We start from the raw sequence: 21268 nt of genomic DNA on the forward strand, positions 1-21268 counted from the left end.
AAAACACTATAATGACATTACATATATTTTTAAAGGGGCAGAGCCATTCCAGCCATTCCATTTTTAATTCCTGGCAGATTGTGATTGCTTACAAAACCAATCGATGCACAGACAAGTGAGTGGCTGTTTTGCATGTAGTACATCAAGCTCTGTTCCCTTACCCTGAATGGATAAACAGATGTTTGAGCCTTGCTTTGTTTCACATAGTCAGATCTGATGCGTGGAGGAAGCTAGCTGGGTTTTTGCTTTTGGTTATGAAGGTAATTTGTTGTTATGTCATGCCTTTTTGAATCTGCTTCTGCAAACAGTTTATTTCAAACAGAAATGATGTCCAGTAGTGTCCAAATCATAACTTACCTAAACATAAACACTGGGGCGGCTCTGGCTTCCTCTGATTGTACAGTGTTAAGTTGCATAATGTGTTGTTAGCTAGAGAGTGCTTTGGTTATGTTGGACACATATGATGCCATGGTAACAGCCCTCTGCTCCATCTCTCTAACAGGTGAAAACCATAGACTCTATAAAGAAGTGGACTAAGAGAGTGTGACGTCACTCATAGCGATGTGCTTAAATGAATCTCATGGAGGAAACGGTTACAGGAGTGAATTTGGAACCCAACCATTAGTTTCATAGCAACCAAGAGCCAATCGGGAACAAGGCTGTTGAAGGTAACGCCCCTTCCTGTCTGCACCGCTGATTTAGCAGGGAGCGAGTCCTCCGCTAGCTAATGCTAGTGGGAACGATCTTGGAGAAAGAAGGCACCTGATTCGTCTGTTCTTAATCTTCATATCTTGATGTATGGACACAATAGCGAAATAAAAACACAAGGATCATGTAGGACGGGTCAATACAACCATTTAATTACCAAAATGAGGCTCACTGCAGAAGTTATAGAGAGAGGGGTGACAATTTTAAAATGTAAAGCCAGAGTTCATGGAGCCGGATGTGCGCCCATGATCACTTCCTGTTTGGAACCATGTGGCTAGCACGTTAGCTATGTCCATTTATATATACAGTCTATGGTGAAAACCCAAAGCAGGGAAGGAGGATTTGTACCAGATTTAGTGGCTAAATCATGCACAAACCATCTCTTCTTTTGTAAGATTAATGAATTTGTACATGGTCCCTGACAAATCAAGAATAAAGAAAGAAAGAAACTGTACTATGGAACCTAATGCAGTACTACTAGGCCATTACACATATCAATATCCACCCATATCAACCTTTCATTGTCCACTCTTCTGTTGTTTAATGTTTCATAATGTTATATTTTGTAGAAGTAAGCTACACAAAACTAACATAAAACCACCTCTTTATTCCTTTATAAAATCATGTTTAGAAGTGCTCCAGAAGTGCTTTTGAAATAATATGGCATTACGTACACATAAACATTTCAGCTCATATTCTCTAAGGTCACATCATGTCAACACATTTTTATTAGTTTTAGTCACAGCGTGTTTAACTACAGCCACACACTGTGCTAGACCCATCCATCCCTTACCCCATCTGCCCTACAGTACAGTAATGATGAGCTGTAATGACTTTTTAATGTGGTGTGTCCCCTTCAATATTAGACATGTAGAAGAGACAAGATCCACCTGCCCTCAGTGGAACCACTTTCTAAATAGTTTATTTCCCTGTTAGATTCATGTCGAAATCCATGTCTGGTTTGTATACTTCAGGCTTACTTCTACGTCTTCTTTCCTCTTTTTTCTCCAGTCTCCATTGCTCGGGATTGTTGATACTTAAAATGCTGCACACCACTTGGAAAACACTCATTCACACACATGTATTCTGTCTTGCCACTGCTAACATTGATTTATTTTTTCAAACCACACTTCCACTTGCTCCCGGTTTCTATAGATCGTAATGTTTTCCACAAACATAGTCCTTGGAGTTTCTCGTCAACTGTCAATCATATTTTATCAGAACAAAAATCTTTTTCTCACATAAATGGGTCACCGAGCACAAAAAAGGCCTGTTGAATGAAACCCTATTGAGCTTTAATTGTGATTCAGTCAACTTTGGTGCTCAGACATGGTGTGGATTGTTAATGGCAAGCACATCTTTTCCTTGGAAACCAGACGCCTTGTTGAAATTTAGTGAGGACAGAGGCACCGGCTAGCAAGAAACCTGCCAGCAAAGGCTCTGAAATATTTATGTGCATCCATGGACCTTTTTGCTTTTCAGTGGAATTTGTTTTTTTGCTTAATTTGCAGCTTAAATTTTCATAAAGAAAGACTTGCAGGCTCTTATGAATGCAGTATGCTGTAACCACATGAATGTTTTGCTTGTTTTGTTCCATTCCCAAATCAGAAACATCAGGAAGGGCATCTGGCAATCTGGCAGTAGAAGAATTTGAAGTGTCTTTAAAAATAGTGTTTTCAGAATTTCTAAACATAAGATATAGGTAAGACATATTTATATCCCCAACTCACATCTTCAGATCATATAAGAGCTATTTCAGTGTGGTCATTTATCCATGGAAAGTTTCATTTGAGTGACAAGTTTAATTTAACAACTCAAGAAACCAAAGTCTTACTCATTCTTAGATAGTGACAAGAAGTCCCCTGTCCTCCCATAGCTGTATATAATTGGAGAATTGCAGCCCTTCCTCTCTGGACTTGGACTATAGGGACATGACCCCATACATGCACACTGTACTCCATTGTTGTGATGTTAATCTAGCTCTTTAACTTGGCCCGGGCCTATACAGTTGGAGTTGTCAGGTCGGAAAGAGGCCCCAGTAAACGTCTGCTCCGGTTTGGTCCATATTAGACTTGCTAATCAGATGCTAATGCTCATGAGTGGCACTGCTACAAGAGAAAGCAGAAACAGAATGGTAATCAGTGAAGGTCTGCAATGCAACAAAGACACTCATTATTTAAGTTTGTTCCTCACGATTTAAACATACATTCAGCCATAGCTATTTGGTTGAATCAAAAGCAGAGGTTAAAAGTAAATCAGTACTCTTCTCTACTTAAAGAAGAAGATAACACAATGTTCTCTTAAAGTATGTATCGGCTGCTAGAAAATTATAAGTGTGTCAAGTAACTTCTTATCTTGAATTTCATGCAGACAAAGTGAATATCTGTGTGTTGAGAATATTTTTGAGTAGTTTCAGGACTGCATTCATTTTTACTGCAAAGTCATGATTGCATCTTCCTATAATCAATAAAACATTTAAATACACTTTTATACTATCTAGCATAATACTTAATAGTAGTAGGCACTTGTCTTTATTACAGTCATTTCCATGCATTATGGAGGTATTAAGAGGCACAGTCAGGTCAGGGAACCCTTTGTGGAGCTGCAGCAGGTGACAGATGGTACCATGAGGGAGGCTGATCTCAGGTCAACCACAACTTTCATTTTATCCCTCAGTGTGAAGCCAGGCAGAACTGCATCGTCATAGTGATAGTACATGATATGCTATTTACGAATGGTAAATGGTTGTATTTTTATATAGTGCTTTTTCCACGTTCAAGGCGCTCAGAGGGCTTTACATCAAGGAACCACTCACCCATTCACACATACGTTCATGCACCAGTGTACACAGACACCGCAGGCGAGCTTGGTTAAGTGTCTTGCCCAAGGCCACAACTGCAGGATTCATCTGTGGGAGGTAGGATTGCACCCCCAACCTGTGCATCTGACCGCTCAATAAATAATGTTCATGCCATGAGTGGTTTTCACACCACAACAAACCAAGAAAACATCCATTGACTTGGTTTAAGTTTGACCCTACCCTTTCTGATGCGGTCATTTATTCAGTGCAGTGAGTTCACTTCTAGCTTGTGAGCTTTTCTTGTTTGATTATCTGCCAAGCTCTTGTATTAATTAAAGACATAAACACTGCAGTTTCTCAAAGATGTCCTTTTAACTTGGTTTTGTTCTATTTAAATGTTACTTTGATTTATTCTATTATAAAACACAGAAAATTAGCTTAGACATTGTTTTAAAAGTGTTTGATTGATTTCCACTAAAACAGCTGTACACTGTTTTTCTTATACAGAACCACGGCTTCATTAATTCTTCCTTTTTTACTTAAGTCGCAATTTTTGTGAGAATGAAAACAAATCAGCCGTGAATTTTGTTTGTGCTTTCCAATTACGTTTTATCACATATAAATGTAACACATTTATCACGTACTCCATTTACTCTCATCATAAAAGCACACAGCAGTTTTTAAGATATGAGCAATTTACATGATCTAATTGTAAATATTAGGCATTTTTTGTAGAGAATGTAACTTTTTTCCCAATTTAAAGTGCACCAATTTCACTCACTTTACCACACTATTTGTTTTCACCAAAGCTTTTAACTGAAGACATATTTTAAGTGTATTTTTTTTGCATATGAACATAATCCTGCTACCTGCTGGAGAGGATGCCTTCTCTAAAAGCTGTCCCTCTGGTTTGAAGCGACTAATTGCTCTTTAGCTACATTTTAGCTCCACATTTCATTTGCAAGAAAGTGTCCTGGAGCATTAAGTGTTTTCTGGGAACTAGTTTTTTCCTCCGGGAATGGCAGAAAAAGCACACCCAACCCACTCAGTTCACACACCAGGCACAACTCTCACCCTTGGCTGTTTAACACTGGCTTTGAATCTCCAATGACTGCAATTAAGCTTTTCCATCACATCTTCGGTTTCCTGTGTATCAAGTGTCCATTGTGATAACTTGCTCTTGCATCCGAGTGTTTCCGCAGGACAAAAAGCCTGAATCCTGTTGTCTTTTTAGCGTGAGCAAAGTGTAAAGGGTCAGATGCCATCATGCCACTCTATCCCCGCACGGATTGAAAAGTGCTAAGTGTTTCCCTTTCTCTTTTGTTTAAAGGTGTTTCTGCATCGTCTCAACCAGTATGCAGCCACCAAAGTCGACAAGAACATCACAGAGGAGACGGTTAAGGTAATGCTCAAGTCTAGCTTTACGCACTGTATTTGATATTTCTTAAAAAGTGGAAAATAGAACTGGTTCAATTGCGCAATTGTCCTAAACTATTCCTCAGAGGTCCGAAGTTTTGCGGTCATAGTAACGCTAACAACAACTAATAGCACAGCAGTTTTACTTCCTGATTTGTGGCCAATAACACAGAGTTGACTTTATTACATCAAAAAATAGCTGCACAGCCCCTAATCACCCCCCCTAATCACATGACCATCTCGAAAATTACAGAAATGTATGACACATTCTATCCACCCATTTTAAGTTCTTTTTTTTTTTCTACATTTAACTAAAATCATCAGTACTTTTACCTAACCTGTCTGTGGTTATAATGTAATAGCTTATGATTATGTAAGCTCCTAATTTTGTGTAACATGAACTTTAGAAGGGCTGGAAAAATACAAATCTAAATTAAGTGGGTGTTTTGTGGTTGAACCTAAAATAGTGTATTTTTGAAAAGAAGACGTGGGAAGTCCAGGAAGCAGCTGTAAATCTAATCTATTTATAAAGGATCCTGATGGGACATAATAAAGGATGTGCGCTCACAGTGAGAGGCAGGGACATTTCAGAGTTTGCTTACACTCAAAGGTAAACATGCATTCTGTGGATATTAGTGGCTGAGCCTGTTTAGCCAATAGACTTTTAGTTGGGAACATGGTGTGCACAGAGAATTCTGATTACAGGGATGTGATGTGGTACAAGCGGCTGACACGAATGACACCAGAAAATCATACAATACAACATTTTTAAAATGTTTTCTACTCATCTAAATATTGATCATTATATAATTGTTAAAAACTACATTGGAACACTCTGCAAAATGGTAAACTAAATAGCTTATCGTGCATTCCATACAGGGCTGGTGGGTAAAGGCAAAATACTTCGGAAATGGTGGGAATTTAAATGTTATTGTGTTGCCTTCTTAAGCTAAAACACTACCCCGCATTTGATGTCAGGAATTTAGAAAACATAGCTAAGTAAAAAAGTGTTCTACAAGGAAAACCTTTGTTTTGGTCTTCAGAGGGAAAATGTAAAACTCCAGCTTGAATCTTATCTGTTTCGTCCAGATGAACGTTTTGGACAAAATGGAGACAACAGTAGTACTCAGTTGTGGTTTAAGAGTGGATTTGGGCTGAGGTCTGTGTTCCCAGTGTACGACAGTGTTTTCTTTACTCTGCTGCAGGTTCTATTCTCTAACATTGAGGAGATCCTGGCTGTGCATAAAGACTTCCTGTCCATGGTGGAGGAGCTGCTTCACCCTGACCCTCACGCCCATCACGAGATCGGACGCTGCTTCTTGCACTTTGTGAGTACTTTTACCTGCAATTTCCTTTTCCTCTGCATCTTTTAAATCAGCACTTGGCCTCCCGTCAAACCATATAGGTCATCTCCATTAAACGCATTTTATCATTGCTTTGACTACTACTGACATTTTCTTTCACTTCAGTCATGGCATTTAAGTTACATACTCGACTACGCCACATACTAACAGTCTGTGAAGGAGGCCACATGTGCTGTTTTTATGATCGCTCGGTAATACGCTGCTTATTGGTGCCATAGATCACGGTTCTTTGTTGCCTTGAAGTGCACAGCGTATCATAGTTTTAATGGAGTTAATAAATCTGACCATCTTTATCAGGTAGATTTAGAGCAGCAGAAACACATAAATCTCATTGTTGTTGGTGAAAAATGTGGAGATGAGGTGACCATTTCAACAGCTTAGTGAAAATCTTGTGGCCATATGTCTGTCATATGGGATCCAGAGGTGGAAAGGAACAGTTATGTGCCAATTTACTTCAGTGAATATTGCAGTAAGAAGTTGGTAAGCAGTATATTTTATAATCTAAAAAAGATTACATCAGTTGGTAAACGAAGGGTGGTCATATGGTTGTAACAGTAATCGTAACTTAAGTGTAGTATCTAGTTTTGAGTTGGAGCTATGTTTTGTTTCATTCTCACATGTTTAACACACAAACCCTGCATATTTAGGCTGAGTTCTTCTCTCAAATAGAAAACACTCTGTTCCACCTTGTGATGTCATGTGATACAAGAAGTGCTCCACTGTGTTTTGAAAGTCCACACACCTTCACAAGAATCATTTGGATAGTTTCAACCCTGGAATTAACAATCTCTACTGAACAAAGTGTAGCTGTTAACGTGAAAACTATCGCTTCATTACATCACAAGGTGGAATTGAGCTTTGGAGATGTAGACTAATAATAAAGGATTACTTAAACATGTGTAAATCAAACAAAACAAAGCTATATTTTTGATGAGGTAACAATGTTCTAAAATGGCTTAATTATTATTTTTTGTGTAATATAGAGCCTTTAAACAGTTAAAGTCAGTTTTCCATACTGAGAAAATTACATAAATATGACAAAGATGGACATTTTCTGAACAGTTTTACAACCACATGGTAATTTTTTGGTCTTTCTTTGTGTAAAAAATTGTGGTTTTGAATATCAAGGCTTTTCCTTAGTTGATATCATGACAACACTAAACACTAGTACCTGTATTACCATGCTACCACATACTACTACTAAAAAGGCGTTTTATTCTGCACTCTTCCCTTTTAATGCTAATTTTATGATGATTATTTATGTTTTGATTTGTCTGTATTGTGATTTCAATGTCTTTCTTACACTGTAAAGTACTTTGAATGACTTTGTGTGTGAATTGTGTTTTAATAAACTTGCCTTGCCGTGCTTCTAGCAATAGCATCTAGTCACACTCAAAGTCTTAACCCTGATATAGCAATGAATTCTCATAATGTTAAATAAGATATAAAACAAATAAATGTAACCCAGCTGGAAATCCTTCTTCTCAAATTCAATATCCCTTTAATATCCTTTTTATGGCTGAGTCCAGAGAATTAGTTCATACTGTCCCTTTCCATTCTAAACATTTCCCTATGCTTAAAACTAATCTTAGTGAGAGTTCATGCCCTGGATTCTTAGAAAACATAATTTCAAAAGATGAGTTCCGTGCATACAGTCAGATTTTGTTACTGCATCTGTTCTTATGGAAGCCCTTTCTCTGCACCTCACTGGCTTTCATACTTTTTGATATTTCTTTAGTAAGTGCAGCTTGCGGTCTGGTCCCAGTGCTGTTTCCCATGACGATACAATATTAATGCCTGCCTTAGTGGAAGGTTGTCCATCATATTGCTCTGAGGCAGATGACGAGATGATAGCCTCCCACACACGCTACTTACATTATATGTTTCTACACAGGATCCACTGTACTTTTCACCGTGGGGCCTATAATTGATCTTTCTAATGGACTGCACCATATGTCACTGCTGTATTATCTGTAGTACTGGTAGTTCTTGACTTGCATTATAACTGTATGTATTGTATTACTTCCTATCGCATATTCTGATGCCATTCTTATTTTTGGTTGGTTTTGCAGAGGAGTCGATTCCAGATTTATGATGAATACTGCGGGAACCACGAAAAGGCTCAGCGACTGCTCCTGGAGCTCAATAAGATCAGAAGTGTTCGGACATGTTTACTGGTAAGAATATGCAGTCAGTAGTCTGAAAGAAAAAATAAGCCCCTTGCATCACAAATCAATGTTTTCAAGTTCTTTGACCAAATGCTGACTTGATTCGTTAGGGTTTACTTTGACTGCCAGGAAACTTACACAAAGCTAAAAGATATACATACAATTGAAAGGAGTGAGAAAGGGCAGGCCAGAGCAAAGGCATTCACACATGTTGGAATGCTTATCAATTGAGCCTAGTAAAAATAAGCATGATCCATGTTAAAGCTGTATTATTTGACTGCATGTTCTAACTATATGGTAGCATTTATGTCCTATTCCTGCATCAACACAGAGTCCAGATGTGTTAAAAAGTTAAATCACAAATTTACAAACTAGAATGGAACAGTAAAGTGTCTAAAATAGCACTACTCTGTGACTTAAATAGTTATAAACAAGGACTAACCCGAAGTTACCTTTCATATCCCCGGAAGCAGCCTACTTACCCCCAGACATCCATTAAAAATAATTGTGATCTAATCTAGGCCCGTTGCTAAATCTAACAATGATATGGTCTTACAAAAGTGGCCTAATCGTGAGTTTGGACAAGAGCGCACACCCTTATTGTAGATATCACAACATGCAGTCACCCACACAGGCAGCTGGACAGTGTACGGAGCTGTACTTTCTGTTCCCAGGTCTGACAGCTGACGAGCCCTCTGTGTAGGCGGGCTCCCTCTTCCTGTCCCAACACTATTCAAGACACTTTCACTTTCCCGGGAGAGGCTTGTGTTGCTAGAACAAAAGACGGCCATATCTGCCCCCCCACCACCACCGCCACCTCTCCAAAACTGTCACACCTCTGTACCCCTGTGGCTTTTACAGTCTTTTGTCCCGCTGCCTGTTCCCTCCACTTTAGTTTCAAGGCTATGACAGTTTACGATGTGTTTCAGGCCAAAAATACTGCTTAGCCTTCACTATGTCTACCCTGCATCACCCCCAGTGTTTTAAGAGTTCCATAAAAAAATACGTTTGGACTTAAATATCAAGGTCTACAGGGAAGAACACTCTCACAAAACTGGGATCTGATAAAAGACAACATTTTGAATGTAATTTAACCCCACCGCATAACTTTTTAGCAACAAGTGGACCAAAATGAAAGCATGTTTTTTGATTTTTAGTGTTTTTGTTGCACTGAAAAATATAAAAAAAACATGCATCCTTCATCTGAGTGGGCTTACATCTCCACAAAGCTGACTCGTATTTTGCCTGGAGGAGGGTCTTTACCTGTTTGTCTCCATGGAAATGTTGTCTATATCTTCCACATCGTGACATAAAACATATCCAGACAAACAGAAAAAAATGAAATCCAGGCTAACTCCAAACCAAAGCGTCCCTTTAAAAACAGATCTACATCGGAGAACACACCCAGACCAGCCTATTTAGAAAGTTTTATAGTTTGCATTTTGTGGCTTTTTCCTCTATTATCCTTCGCTCCAGTCAAAGCATGTGGTCGCTTCTTACAGTGTGGTTAATGGAGTGAGAAATAAAGGGCGCACATGTACACCAGCCCAGAGTATAATTTATGGTCTGCTGGTTCTTTTAATGTATCAAGCCAAAGAAGTCACAGATAGTATTAATTGACTTTGATTTAACAGGCTCCATGAAGCACTGACCTATTTGCATCTCACGTTACCCCCAAACTGGACTCCTGCAGACGGGTGTAGGCTTATAGGTTATAGGGCAAAGGGCTTTAGACTGGTCAGGATGGGGGACAGGGATATCCTCTGACCCCTGCTAACCCTTTCATCGCCTTTAAACCATGCTTTACTGTTTACAAAAGTGTGTGACCTTTGCTCACTGCACGCTGTTCACTTTGATCCACCAGTCACAAAATAACTCTCACAATGGGTGTTGAATGACCTCCTTATGTGGCAAGTTGGTTTCTTCTTCCATTAGATTTACATTAAGGCTCTCGAACTTGTATTTTTACATAATTATTCCATCATGCCACTCGCTTGAAATTTTAGTATTTGTTTAAATTACTTTGCTGTCGACCTTAAGAATACCACTTCTTTCTGTGCATAGAAACTTCTTTTTTTCCACGCGCTGCCTTCAAATTATGTGTCATATTTAACTGTAGAAGTGGTTCATGTTCAACCCTTACAACAGAGCTGGGGTTGTTGGTTCAATCGCCCGTCCTATCTGCACGCAATATCTCTGTGCTGCTGAGACGGCATTTCCTCCCTATGATAACGGGGGATCTCTCCTACTTCCTCTCATTGTCCTTGGCCCTACAGATTTATTTGTGAATTGTAGTAACCCATAGTAAATGAATGTGAGAGTAAAGAGTTGTCGTTAAATTTGTTGTTTTTTCCCTGTCTTTTTGTAGAATTGCATGTTGCTGGGTGGCAGGACCAACACAGAGGTCCCCCTTGAAGGCTACCTGGTGGCTCCCATCCAGCGAATCTGCAAATACCCACTGCTGCTCAAAGTGAGTATAACCTTGTCCATGCAAACTGTGTATTATGGGCCCACCACATCTCTGCAGGCGCTCCCTCTCCTCCTCCTTCTACCCGACCCCGCCTAGTCATTACTCCCCACTGTCCAGCCTTGTTCATATCAACCTCTCCCCTGCTAATGAAACGCTGCTCCAGCACACCTCTATTTTACAACCACAATGTGGAAAAAACACGAGAAACTATCATCACCCCGCTGCACACTTGACTAGCCTTATTCATGCTAAAACCTTCTCCGTTGTTAGTTTTTAAATCTCCATTTCCTTTCCTGAAACGCTACCCACTTTCAAAGACTCGTTTGAGGAAGTGATCTGCTCTGTCTCGTCTCATTTATCCTGTTATATCTAATAATTCACTCGGACCTACTCTAAACAGCCACTAGCACGGACCCAGAGATGTAATAATAGGGGGTAATCTGATGCTGCGCCATTTGAAGTCCTCCAGCTGCTGAGGCCTCCACCGCTCCATGAAAAAACGCCAGTGATAGACATCAGCGAGTGCACGCACATCCACAACCCTGTGAATGAAAACGATAGCAGATCTCACAAATATAAACACTGGTCATGCACTAGAGACCAGTTGCAATCTAAAGTTTATTCCAATTGAGCTACTAAGCCACTAAAAGCCATGCTACCACATCAACAGTAACATTATGATTTAAGGCTGAGGTGTCTTGCCTATGGACAAAAAAGACAGAATGTAAAGTTTCTGCATTTACCCATCAATCCTCCCAGGAGTGACTACAGTTACAACCCATATGCATTGTCCATTCACTATTATTACTTCTGGATACTCTTACTTATGTCTCATGGGTCAAACATAACCACTTTAAGAATAAATATTTAACATACTGTTTTAAATAAGCCACTTGATAACTGACTGATTCTGTTGTGTATTTTACCCAGTTTCAAAGGTTAATATTGTGCCTCATCAGTTTTATGTATATACTTGTGTTTTTCTAGGAGCTGTTGAAGAGGACGCCTAGAAAGCACAATGACTACAGCCCAGTCCATGAATCTCTGCAGGTGATGAAGTCTGTGTGCTCCAGCATCAATGAAGCCAAAAGGCAAATGGAAAAGCTGGAGATTTTAGAAGAATGGCAATCACACATTGAAGGCTGGGAGGTACTGCAACACCTGTTATGCAGTTTTCATCCTGTAACTCCATTGACTTCCCCTGGCCAAAGCTTAAAGTCATGACTTATTCAAATCCACTTAGCCTCCTTTCAGCTGCCATTTCAACAGGAATTCCAAGTGGCGTGACTTTTGTAGTGTCTTTAAGCTGTTCTTGTTCTCCCTTCGAACAATGATTTGTATTCACTATGGCCATTCTTTCTGCACGGCTGAACTTGTAGCAAAGAAAAGAGTTTAAGTGCAAGGATGGCTTCACTAAATCAGTGGGACTGGGTTTTGTTCACAAATAACAAAAGTTTTTTTGGACATTAAAAGTATCTTAGATCATATATTTTACTTTAAAGCAGATCTATTACTCAAAATAATTTTTTTAGAGCTTTTAACTATGTTACACTCTTGAAGTTGTATTTGGAGTGATTTATGCATATTTGAGCAATGAATTTTGTTACCAAATGAAAAAAAATCTGCTGTTTGCTAGAGTGATCTACAGTTATCCATCAGAGATGTTTTGTTGTGATGACACTCCATGGGCACCATGGTTTTCTAACATGGAAGTCATCGGACTTGTTTCATTTTAGACCAATATTGTGATTTAAAATGTCTAAATTATAACATAATGATCCATGGATGTCATAGATTAAAACTCTATAGCAGACATAAGCACAATAAATCTTAAATCCTTTCAAAAAACCTTACTACTGATGCCTTTTCTTACAGTCTTACTTTTTTTTCTACAGTTATAAATTAGGATCTACAATTTCTCCTCCAAACCAAACTACTTATTTGTTTATTTAGTGACTTTTTGTGCATGGGGTTATACTTGGCCTTATCTATCAATTGTACATTTTGGGTCTTTTTTGGTGCTTGTTTACAGTCGCAAATTCAAACTAAAATGACCTAAACACAGCAATTCCTTTCACCTTAGTTACTGTCTGCAACAGTCAAAGAAGCATAGAAATGTGGCTTCACACTTCTCGACTTTGACAGAACTCCAAACTTTAAATGAAAAATAACCATTAAAATCAGTCAAAAAGCGTAAAATGGAAAAAATGAATTGGGCGTGGGTGCTCTGATTGATTGCTCTTCTTGTAGAATGATTACTTGTTCCCGGTGACCTGCTCTGGAGCTGTCTCCACCTGGAAAGTTCTTCTCTCCTGAGACAGTGAAAGTTTATACAACATTTTAGACGTCACCACCACATGAGCGATTACTAATTACTTCTTATATGTGTCTATGGCTTTGGTCACAACGTTTTTGATAATGTCTTAATTTTGTCATGTTAAACTTTATGTTATGCAAGATTTATAAAAAAAAAAAAAAAAAACATGGTAGAAGAGCCAATATACTCTTTGTGCTAGCACCAAGCCTGGATAATGGTTAGGTTGTGTCCAAAATTGATGTAAACGATTAAAATCAAGCAAATCATTACCAATATCAATATGTGCCAGCAAAATGAAATACCTTTTGAAAAGTGCTGTAAAACTTGGATTGACAAAAATGTAAAATGTTACAGGAAGTGTTGGTAGTTAGGGAAAAACTGCTGCTTTGTCATGTGGATCTTTTGTATGTCTGCTCTGCACATTGGAGCTGCAAATGAGTTAAACATCTGGTTGTAGCCTGGACAGACTCAAAAGCCCCTGAACGACAGAGAGCAGAGAGGAAGTGTGTTTGGCGATGAAGGAGTGGGCCAGATAGCAGAATAGACAGGGGAGAAGAGAGAAAGTCTAAGATGAGGTCCAGAGGACAAGGATGAAAGGAAAATTTGGTGTGTCTGCTCCGGGAGGAAATGCTTAGCACATTTTTCGGTTCGGTACACGGGGGAGTTATTTTTAGCCTTGTTGGTCCAATCGAACGACTTAAATTCCCAGCACAGAAAAAGGTATGGACTGGACATTTTTATCACTTGCAGCAGTGTGAGGCTGCGGCCAGTTCCACAATGCAGCACCCCACTCTTCCAATGGACAGGATGTTATTGTATAGAGGCTATTAACTGGCTCTGCAGTTTAGGGTCCCATAGCAATCTGCAAGTGAGGAAGCAGGGAGTGTTTGGACAGACCCTAGAGAAAGAGAACAGGAAAAGGCTGGGCTGTGTAATCCCCCCGCATGTTTAGGTCCTCAACCTGAAGTGGGATTCATTCAAAAAAGCCCCCAATAGGTTTTTGTGGATGTACCTTTATATGTGCATTTTATGTGCTTGCAGGGGTCCAATATCACAGACACATGCACTGAGATGCTCATGCAGGGAGTACTGCTCAAGATATCGGCCGGAAATATTCAAGAGAGGATCTTCTTTCTGTTTGACAAGCTCCTGGTCTACTGCAAGAAAAAGAACAGGTGTCTACCATGTACATTTATATAATCAATTCAAAACCTGAAAATGTTTTCATTGGTTTGGTTGGTTTAGTTTGATCATTTTTGATCATTTTTGCTTTGTGTAATGCAATGGGTACATTTCACGTGGGTCTCAGGTGAAATGTTTTAGTAAGATATGGGATTTGAGCAGAGTATAGTCTTAAAATGACCAGATAAAAGCTTTGAAATGACTTTTGAGGACTTTTGGATTAGAACTTTTAGTTTTGTTTCAGAGTATTATGCTGGAGCTTCATTATGACTTCCCTGTGCCAGATTTCTGTTCTTCAACATGAAAAACCATTACACAAAAGTGACACATTTTATTGTAATGCGCAATCTGTAAACTAATGACATTATGAACCAATTCCAAAGATATGCAAGCTCTTCAGTGAAAATTTTCACTGAATGCATTATGATGAGATTTGGATTCTGTTAAGTTAATTTTATGTAGTTCTGGCAGCTTTTCTTATGGGCTCGTTCTAGCCAAGCCACCACCTGCTAAGCTTTGCTTTTATGCACTGTGAACAGTGCTGTCCACAGGTATCCATTTACTCACATTGAAAGGGTAAAAATAACATTGCCTCACTTTCACTTTATCATCTCCACTGGACACATTTTGCCTGAGGAAATTGAGTTAGCCAAAGCAAGATGAATGTTATAAATGCTCTCAACTCTAAGAGAGAGGCATTAAACTGAAAATGTAATTAAACATTATTTTGTTTATTTTCAGACGTTTGAAAAACAGCAAAACTGCTACAGAGGGTCCCAGATACCTGTTCAGGGGAAGGATCAACACTGAAGTTATGGAGGTGGAAAATGTGGACGATGGCACTGGTGAGCTCACACATTTATCTTGGAACAATTCATATTTTTTTAAGTAATTTCTGCTCATAGTTCATTTCTGAAATGTTGGCAGCTGTAGTTAAATTGACTGCATGCTTCTTGGCTTCACTTTTGTACTTGGAATTACCTATACACATTTTTCTTCGTCTATAGTTACATTTCTTGGTGGTGAATTCAATCCCATGTGTGTCTTGGCTTAACATAGCCACTTATTACAATTTCTATTTGCAAAGCCATGATTTCCCTCTCAGAGCAACGCGACGGTCAGTAATATGGGTTGGGTTTGGTGATGGGAGATGGATGGGCTCTGGTCGCTCATGGGTGTTCCGCACCACAGATGACCCATCGCAGTGGGACCATTTTAGCATCTACTAAATTAAACCCTCATCACATTTTCCCAGACACACACTTGTTTGAAATGTCAGAGGAGCACTAGCATACAAAGGACAAACTTGTCGGTATAATTAATGCTGTTGGAATAGTTTCATCCTTCAAACAGGGTCACACCACTGAGAACATCCTATAGTTGATTAGACAGTATCATTATGACAACCTGCTTGTTTAACTACAATTCAATATGTATTTAGACACCTTTCAATCAAAACCAGTTTTCAGTTTTCCTTTTTTAGAAACAAAGCTTTTATTGTTTAGTTTTGTTAAATCTTGATATATATGTTCCACGATAAAGGTATTGTCTGTTATTTAACCTGTTAATGGTCATAATGTTGCCTGATTTATGTACTTCTCTTTCATATTTTAACTTTATCTTACTTTCATTGTGCTTTATGCCTGTATATCAAGGGCATTCAAAACACCACAGGGGGTCTTTAGTGAAGAGTTGCCAGTAGATAATACTGATGGATAGTACTTCTTCTTCTGGGGCGTCCACTCATTTATCTAGTTAAAGCAGAGTAGCTATAATCAATGGAGAGGCTGGGGACAAATGAGAGGAGAGGGAGCTTCAACATGAAGGCTTACTTCCACCAGCTTATATAGTCCTAGTAAGATTTACCACCTTAGAAAAATCAGTGGGGAGTTTCAGTATTTTCAAGCACGTAATTTGGCTAAATCTGGTCAGACTGTATGAACACATTTTGAAAAGGTATAACAGTTTCCTCGTATTTTGAAATTGTATATATTTATTTTTTTATTGTGCCCTTCAGAAATCTTGCTGGAAATACTGTATATACATTTGTTGCTGTCTTTCTCATTCAAACTGCATACAAAAATCTGCTAATTCTACATATCTAAAAGAGTCTAAAGATATTTTTAACACTGACAAGCAATTTTTCACTCTTTAATTTTATTGTGGCTCTTATAAATAAACACTACTTCCTATGTCATACTATATTGCTTCCTAGCTGTCCAGAGATCTATTGTTCGAAGTCATTCTGTGTATATTTACTTTATCTTTGATCCTTACTTGTAAACGCACATTCAGATCAGGTCTTTACGGTGAGTTTTAGTTGTACAAACATAATTTAACCTAAAACTGTTCTCCATTGTCCTCTACAGCGGATTACCACAGCAGCGGCAACATCGTGAACAACGGCTGGAAGATTCACAACACGGCCAAGAACAAGTGGTTTGTCTGCATGGCCAAGACTCCAGAGGAAAAGCAGGAGTGGCTGGAGGCTATTATGAAGGAGCGAGAACGCAGGAAAAGTATGCACAACCAGTACCAAATATTTCCGTTCTCTGGCCGGGGTATGAAAGACAGGGTTGTGCAGTTGAGGATATGTGAAGATTTGGCAAATTGGAAACTAAATTATTAAATGAAGGACGATCCCGGGGCAGATTCATTTTGGGAATCAAAAATAGTAACTCTGCCTCCAGCTATGAACTTTTTCTGTCCATTGCCAAAGTTTGAAGAATAGTAGGTAAGTGAGATCACGTACAGTAAAGTCAGAGGGGAATTAAGAAGGTTTGGGAAGGAACTGAGGCCTGGAAATGTGATTGACAGCTATCAGTGCAACAAGATAGTCCTGGGACAAGTACAGGGGATTTGTAAAGACTTTGGGAGAAGAATTTAAAAAACTGTAAAGTTTGAACAACATGGAAATAATACTACTAAATAATAACGCCCTATTCCTCCAGGCAAACAAACAGGGCTGCAGGATTTTGGAAAGCTATCTAATATTTTTTGGACAAGTATTGCTATTATTAGCTATTAGATTATATTAGCAATTTATGCATAAAAAGTGGGATTCTGTTCAGAGTGAGCGTGACGTCACACAATAGCGAAATAAAATGATCAGGATCATGTACAGCGAAATTAATTTTACATTTTAAGACCAAAATGGTGAGCATGACAGAAGCAGTTACGGAGAGAGGGATGACAGTTTTTCAGTAGAAAGTAGAAAGAAAGTGTCCATTTATAAGTCCATTTTATTTTATGCCCATTTATATATACAGTCTATGGTTCAGAGTGTACCTTTTAAACAACTCCTGACATAAATCTGCCAAGCTAAAAAAAAACATTCCATGAATTTTACAATGTTTGTATGTTTTAACCTTTATTAGTTTATTAGTGTGTGATTGTGTTGCTATGGGCTGCTAGGCAATGGCAGGTTTGATGAGCTACTTGAGAATATGCCATATTTTATCCACTATTTTGTCCTCTTTGACACAGTGAACCTGACAATATTCCTCTAATGCTAGTCATTAACACTGCATTAGTCTGTAAATGACTCATTATGTCATGGCATATACACACATTAACCTTTCCTGCTTAATTACAGATGTCACATCTCTCTGTAGCAGTTAACTCTCTCAAATGCAGTGGAAATGTTTTCCTTCTGTCTGCTGCACAGGTCTGAGGTTGGGCATGGAGCAGGACACTTGGGTGATGGTGTCAGAGAAAGGAGAGAAACTCTACCAACTCATGACCAAAGGAAACTTGATTAAAGACAGAAAACGTAAGCTCTCAACGTTCCCCAAGTGCTTCTTAGGAAGGTAAGGCTCCATGCTGGTCCCCTCCAAGATCATTTACACTTTGGATTCAAGGATATTATGTTATGGGTTTGTAAATGATCAATGTAAAGCAGCTTTAGTCTTAAACAATAGTAGCGTTGAATAATACAAAAAGCAGATTAGACTGTATTTACAACAAGTGCATTATACATCACTTTTAAGTTACTTTCCAGGTTGTCGTTTTCTTTCGTTTATTCTTTATTGTCTAGAAGATTATATTTTATGTAGCACTCAAGTCAAGTCATGAGAGAATGTTATTTAGGAATTACTGACATGGTTTCATGGGGGTTTACAGTAAAGACACAGAAATCTCAGCCAGATTTTCCCCAGTTGAACAATTAGTAGAATGACTTTAGCTTTTTCATTTTGTTCTTTTGCAAATTAATAAGACATGAATGACTGTTTGGACACAATCGTCTAAATAGTCTGTTTTCTGAATCATTCGACCCTATACATTGATAACTAGAAGCACATGTTCTTTCTATTTGGTCTTTACTTATGGCATCTTTCGCTCTTAGACCTAAAAAAAATCACACCTCTTGCCCTCCAATTCTGTCAAAGCTGTAACTTCAATTCATTTGTCCATTTTTCACCGCCATAGGAGTCAACTTCCTTCTCCCGCTGACACGAACTGTAGACATCTGGCCATGCATTGTAAGAGTTAAAGGGTGACAGGGCTGGATTCAGATAATAAAACTTTAAAATTCAGAACACATGGCAGTAGTTCCTCATGTTAGAGACCGAAAATTACATGTGATGGCTTGAAGTCTTTTTACGGCGTGGCGACACAGTGAGATTTTAAATGCTCAAGAAATCAAAAGGACAATTTTCACTGGAGGAGATGTTATATAAACTGATGATATCTTGACTTCATAACAAATTTGCCTTGTAAACGCTCCCACAATTTCCATTTGTCTTCCATTCTTTACATGAATGTTTAGACTGCTGTTACGCACAATGAAAGCAGTTTTAAAGTCCTTGTTATTTTTTAAAAGCAAAGAAATAAAAGAAAAACTCCAATTGGGACATAGTTGTGGCTTGTACGGTGGTTGCACACGAGCACTTACTTTCTCCCTCTCAGACAACATTACAGTCAATTGTGGTTTGGAGCAGACGGTCACTGTTTTATGTGGAAATGTATCCTCTATCTTTGTAAGTAACTAGATACTTTTACTTCTGCAGCATAGATAGATAATTTAACACTTTAAAGAAGAATTAAGTACTTATTTGAGGAGAAAAAAATATTGAAAGTATTTTTTTGATCTCAGTGATTATCATGGTTACAGAAGTAATAGTAGTAGAGGTATTACGAGATATGATTATACAGGATTGGCATTGTAAGTGAATGTAGAAGGATTCATAGTAGTAGGAGTTATGATAGTAGTGATAGTTGTACTAGTAGTCTTTTAATATTTGTACTTATTTTTTTAACTTTTCCTTGTCAATTACAGTTACCTCAAATTATCTCTACATTTACAAATACTTCAGTGCAAACTTGTTCTGTGTTCATCTGGTGCCAAACCATAAGAGATTTTAAGGCCTATCTACCTCTTTCTACCCCAGTGGTTTTAAATTTGAACTGTGGGCAGATTGTGGTCTCTTTCTTGATAAAAGCCACATTGGCCTATAGCTTTTAACTGGGCTCACTCTTACCATTGTGAAACGCTTTGTTCCCTCTCCACGCCTTTTCCCCACATGCTGTTTTTCATTCTTTTTTTTTTTTTAACTTTTGTATTTTTTAGGGCCAAGAGCTATTTTAGGACTCCCATTAACCGGTATAATCGTATTTGTGGTTGAATTCTTCTGACAGCATAATTTATCAAAAGGAATGTGTGAAACAGGCCTGCAGTTTTCTGTTAAGCATATAGTTTTAAAATAACTAAAGCTAATCTATTATTTACTTACTTATACTGCCTGGTGTAGAACTTGGAAGCAGAGTTACATCTACATCACTGTCTATTTTGACGTAAGTGTAGAGCGGATTCTGAGAACACTAAGGTGTGAAAGATGTTAAAATGCAGGAGATGGGTGGATTATTTACATAAGTTTTAGTAATTGCTTGCGGCTCTTTCCGAGTCCACAGAATACCGATGGAATGTGTTTGTTTAGTTTTGTGGGGAGAGGGGACGGGAGGCAGGTAATCAGACACGCTTCTGCCTTTACCACATTAGCTCTCACTATCTCAAGCTGTCCCTAAATTACGGGCAGTTATCCCGTTCAGCTCATGTGGACATCCCAGTCTGGATATTGTGTTTGTCGTTCCGGACGTTGGCTTGTTTCCTCTTCACTGTTGTGACTATGCACCATTTCTCATTGCCCCAAGACCCAATTAAACGCAGCGTTATTTGATAGTTCGGTTCCATGTCTTAAATAAATAAAGTTAAAGAGGACGAGACGGGAAGCCTGTAAACAGAAATGTCCCTTAAGAGTAAATAAATCACCTCATTTAGCCAGTGTCGGGTTTGTTGCCATAGCTACATCAATTTGGAGAAAAGTAGAGTACAGCAAAAGCCCATTGAAAGAAGGGTAGAGGCTACACTGTCAAGGAAAGTCTCTGCTGCTTCCATGTGCTGAAAACATGTTATTTTGATGAAGCTTTTAGTGTATGTGAGCAGAGTATGTTTTCATGCCACTGTCCCGTTGTGCCCCCAGTGAGTTTGTGTCGTGGCTGATGGAGATCGGAGAGACGGGTAACCCAGAGGAGGGAGTGCACTTGGGGCAGGCCCTGCTTGAGAACGGAATCATCCACCACGGTTTGTCGCTCTGATCTTTACACTGTAGACTTACACACCAATGAAATGAAATACACTAATGGCACAGACTCTCTCTCAATTAGTGTTTACCAGTTTTTTTCTTTATTTGTAATGTTTACTTAAAGCGGAGATATTGTGCAAAATAAACTTTTTGAGCTTTCAACCATGTTATAACGTTGTTTCCTCATCAAAAACATGCCTGAAGAAGTTTTAGATATGATTCATGCACGTTTGAGTAATTTAACAATCTCTACCAGGCCCTA

General features: G+C 38.6%; 1 protein-coding gene across 2 annotated transcripts in view; it reads left to right on the forward strand.

Moving 5' to 3' along the window:
• prex2 (phosphatidylinositol-3,4,5-trisphosphate-dependent Rac exchange factor 2) overlaps nt 1–21268 on the forward strand; it is a 71756-nt gene that overhangs the window by 7176 nt on the left and 43312 nt on the right. For both annotated transcript variants that reach the window (XM_055230052.1, XM_033986156.2), the window contains 10 exons: nt 4839–4910; nt 6130–6252; nt 8361–8465; nt 10825–10926; nt 11914–12075; nt 14285–14418; nt 15167–15270; nt 16795–16944; nt 18093–18234; nt 20905–21005. In XM_055230052.1, the coding sequence (XP_055086027.1) occupies nt 4839–4910; nt 6130–6252; nt 8361–8465; nt 10825–10926; nt 11914–12075; nt 14285–14418; nt 15167–15270; nt 16795–16944; nt 18093–18234; nt 20905–21005 (1195 nt within the window). The remainder of the gene's footprint in view (nt 1–4838; nt 4911–6129; nt 6253–8360; nt 8466–10824; nt 10927–11913; nt 12076–14284; nt 14419–15166; nt 15271–16794; nt 16945–18092; nt 18235–20904; nt 21006–21268) is intronic.

The sequence above is a fragment of the Periophthalmus magnuspinnatus genome, chromosome 20, assembly GCF_009829125.3.
Source record: "Periophthalmus magnuspinnatus isolate fPerMag1 chromosome 20, fPerMag1.2.pri, whole genome shotgun sequence".
NCBI lineage: Eukaryota > Metazoa > Chordata > Actinopteri > Gobiiformes > Gobiidae > Periophthalmus > Periophthalmus magnuspinnatus.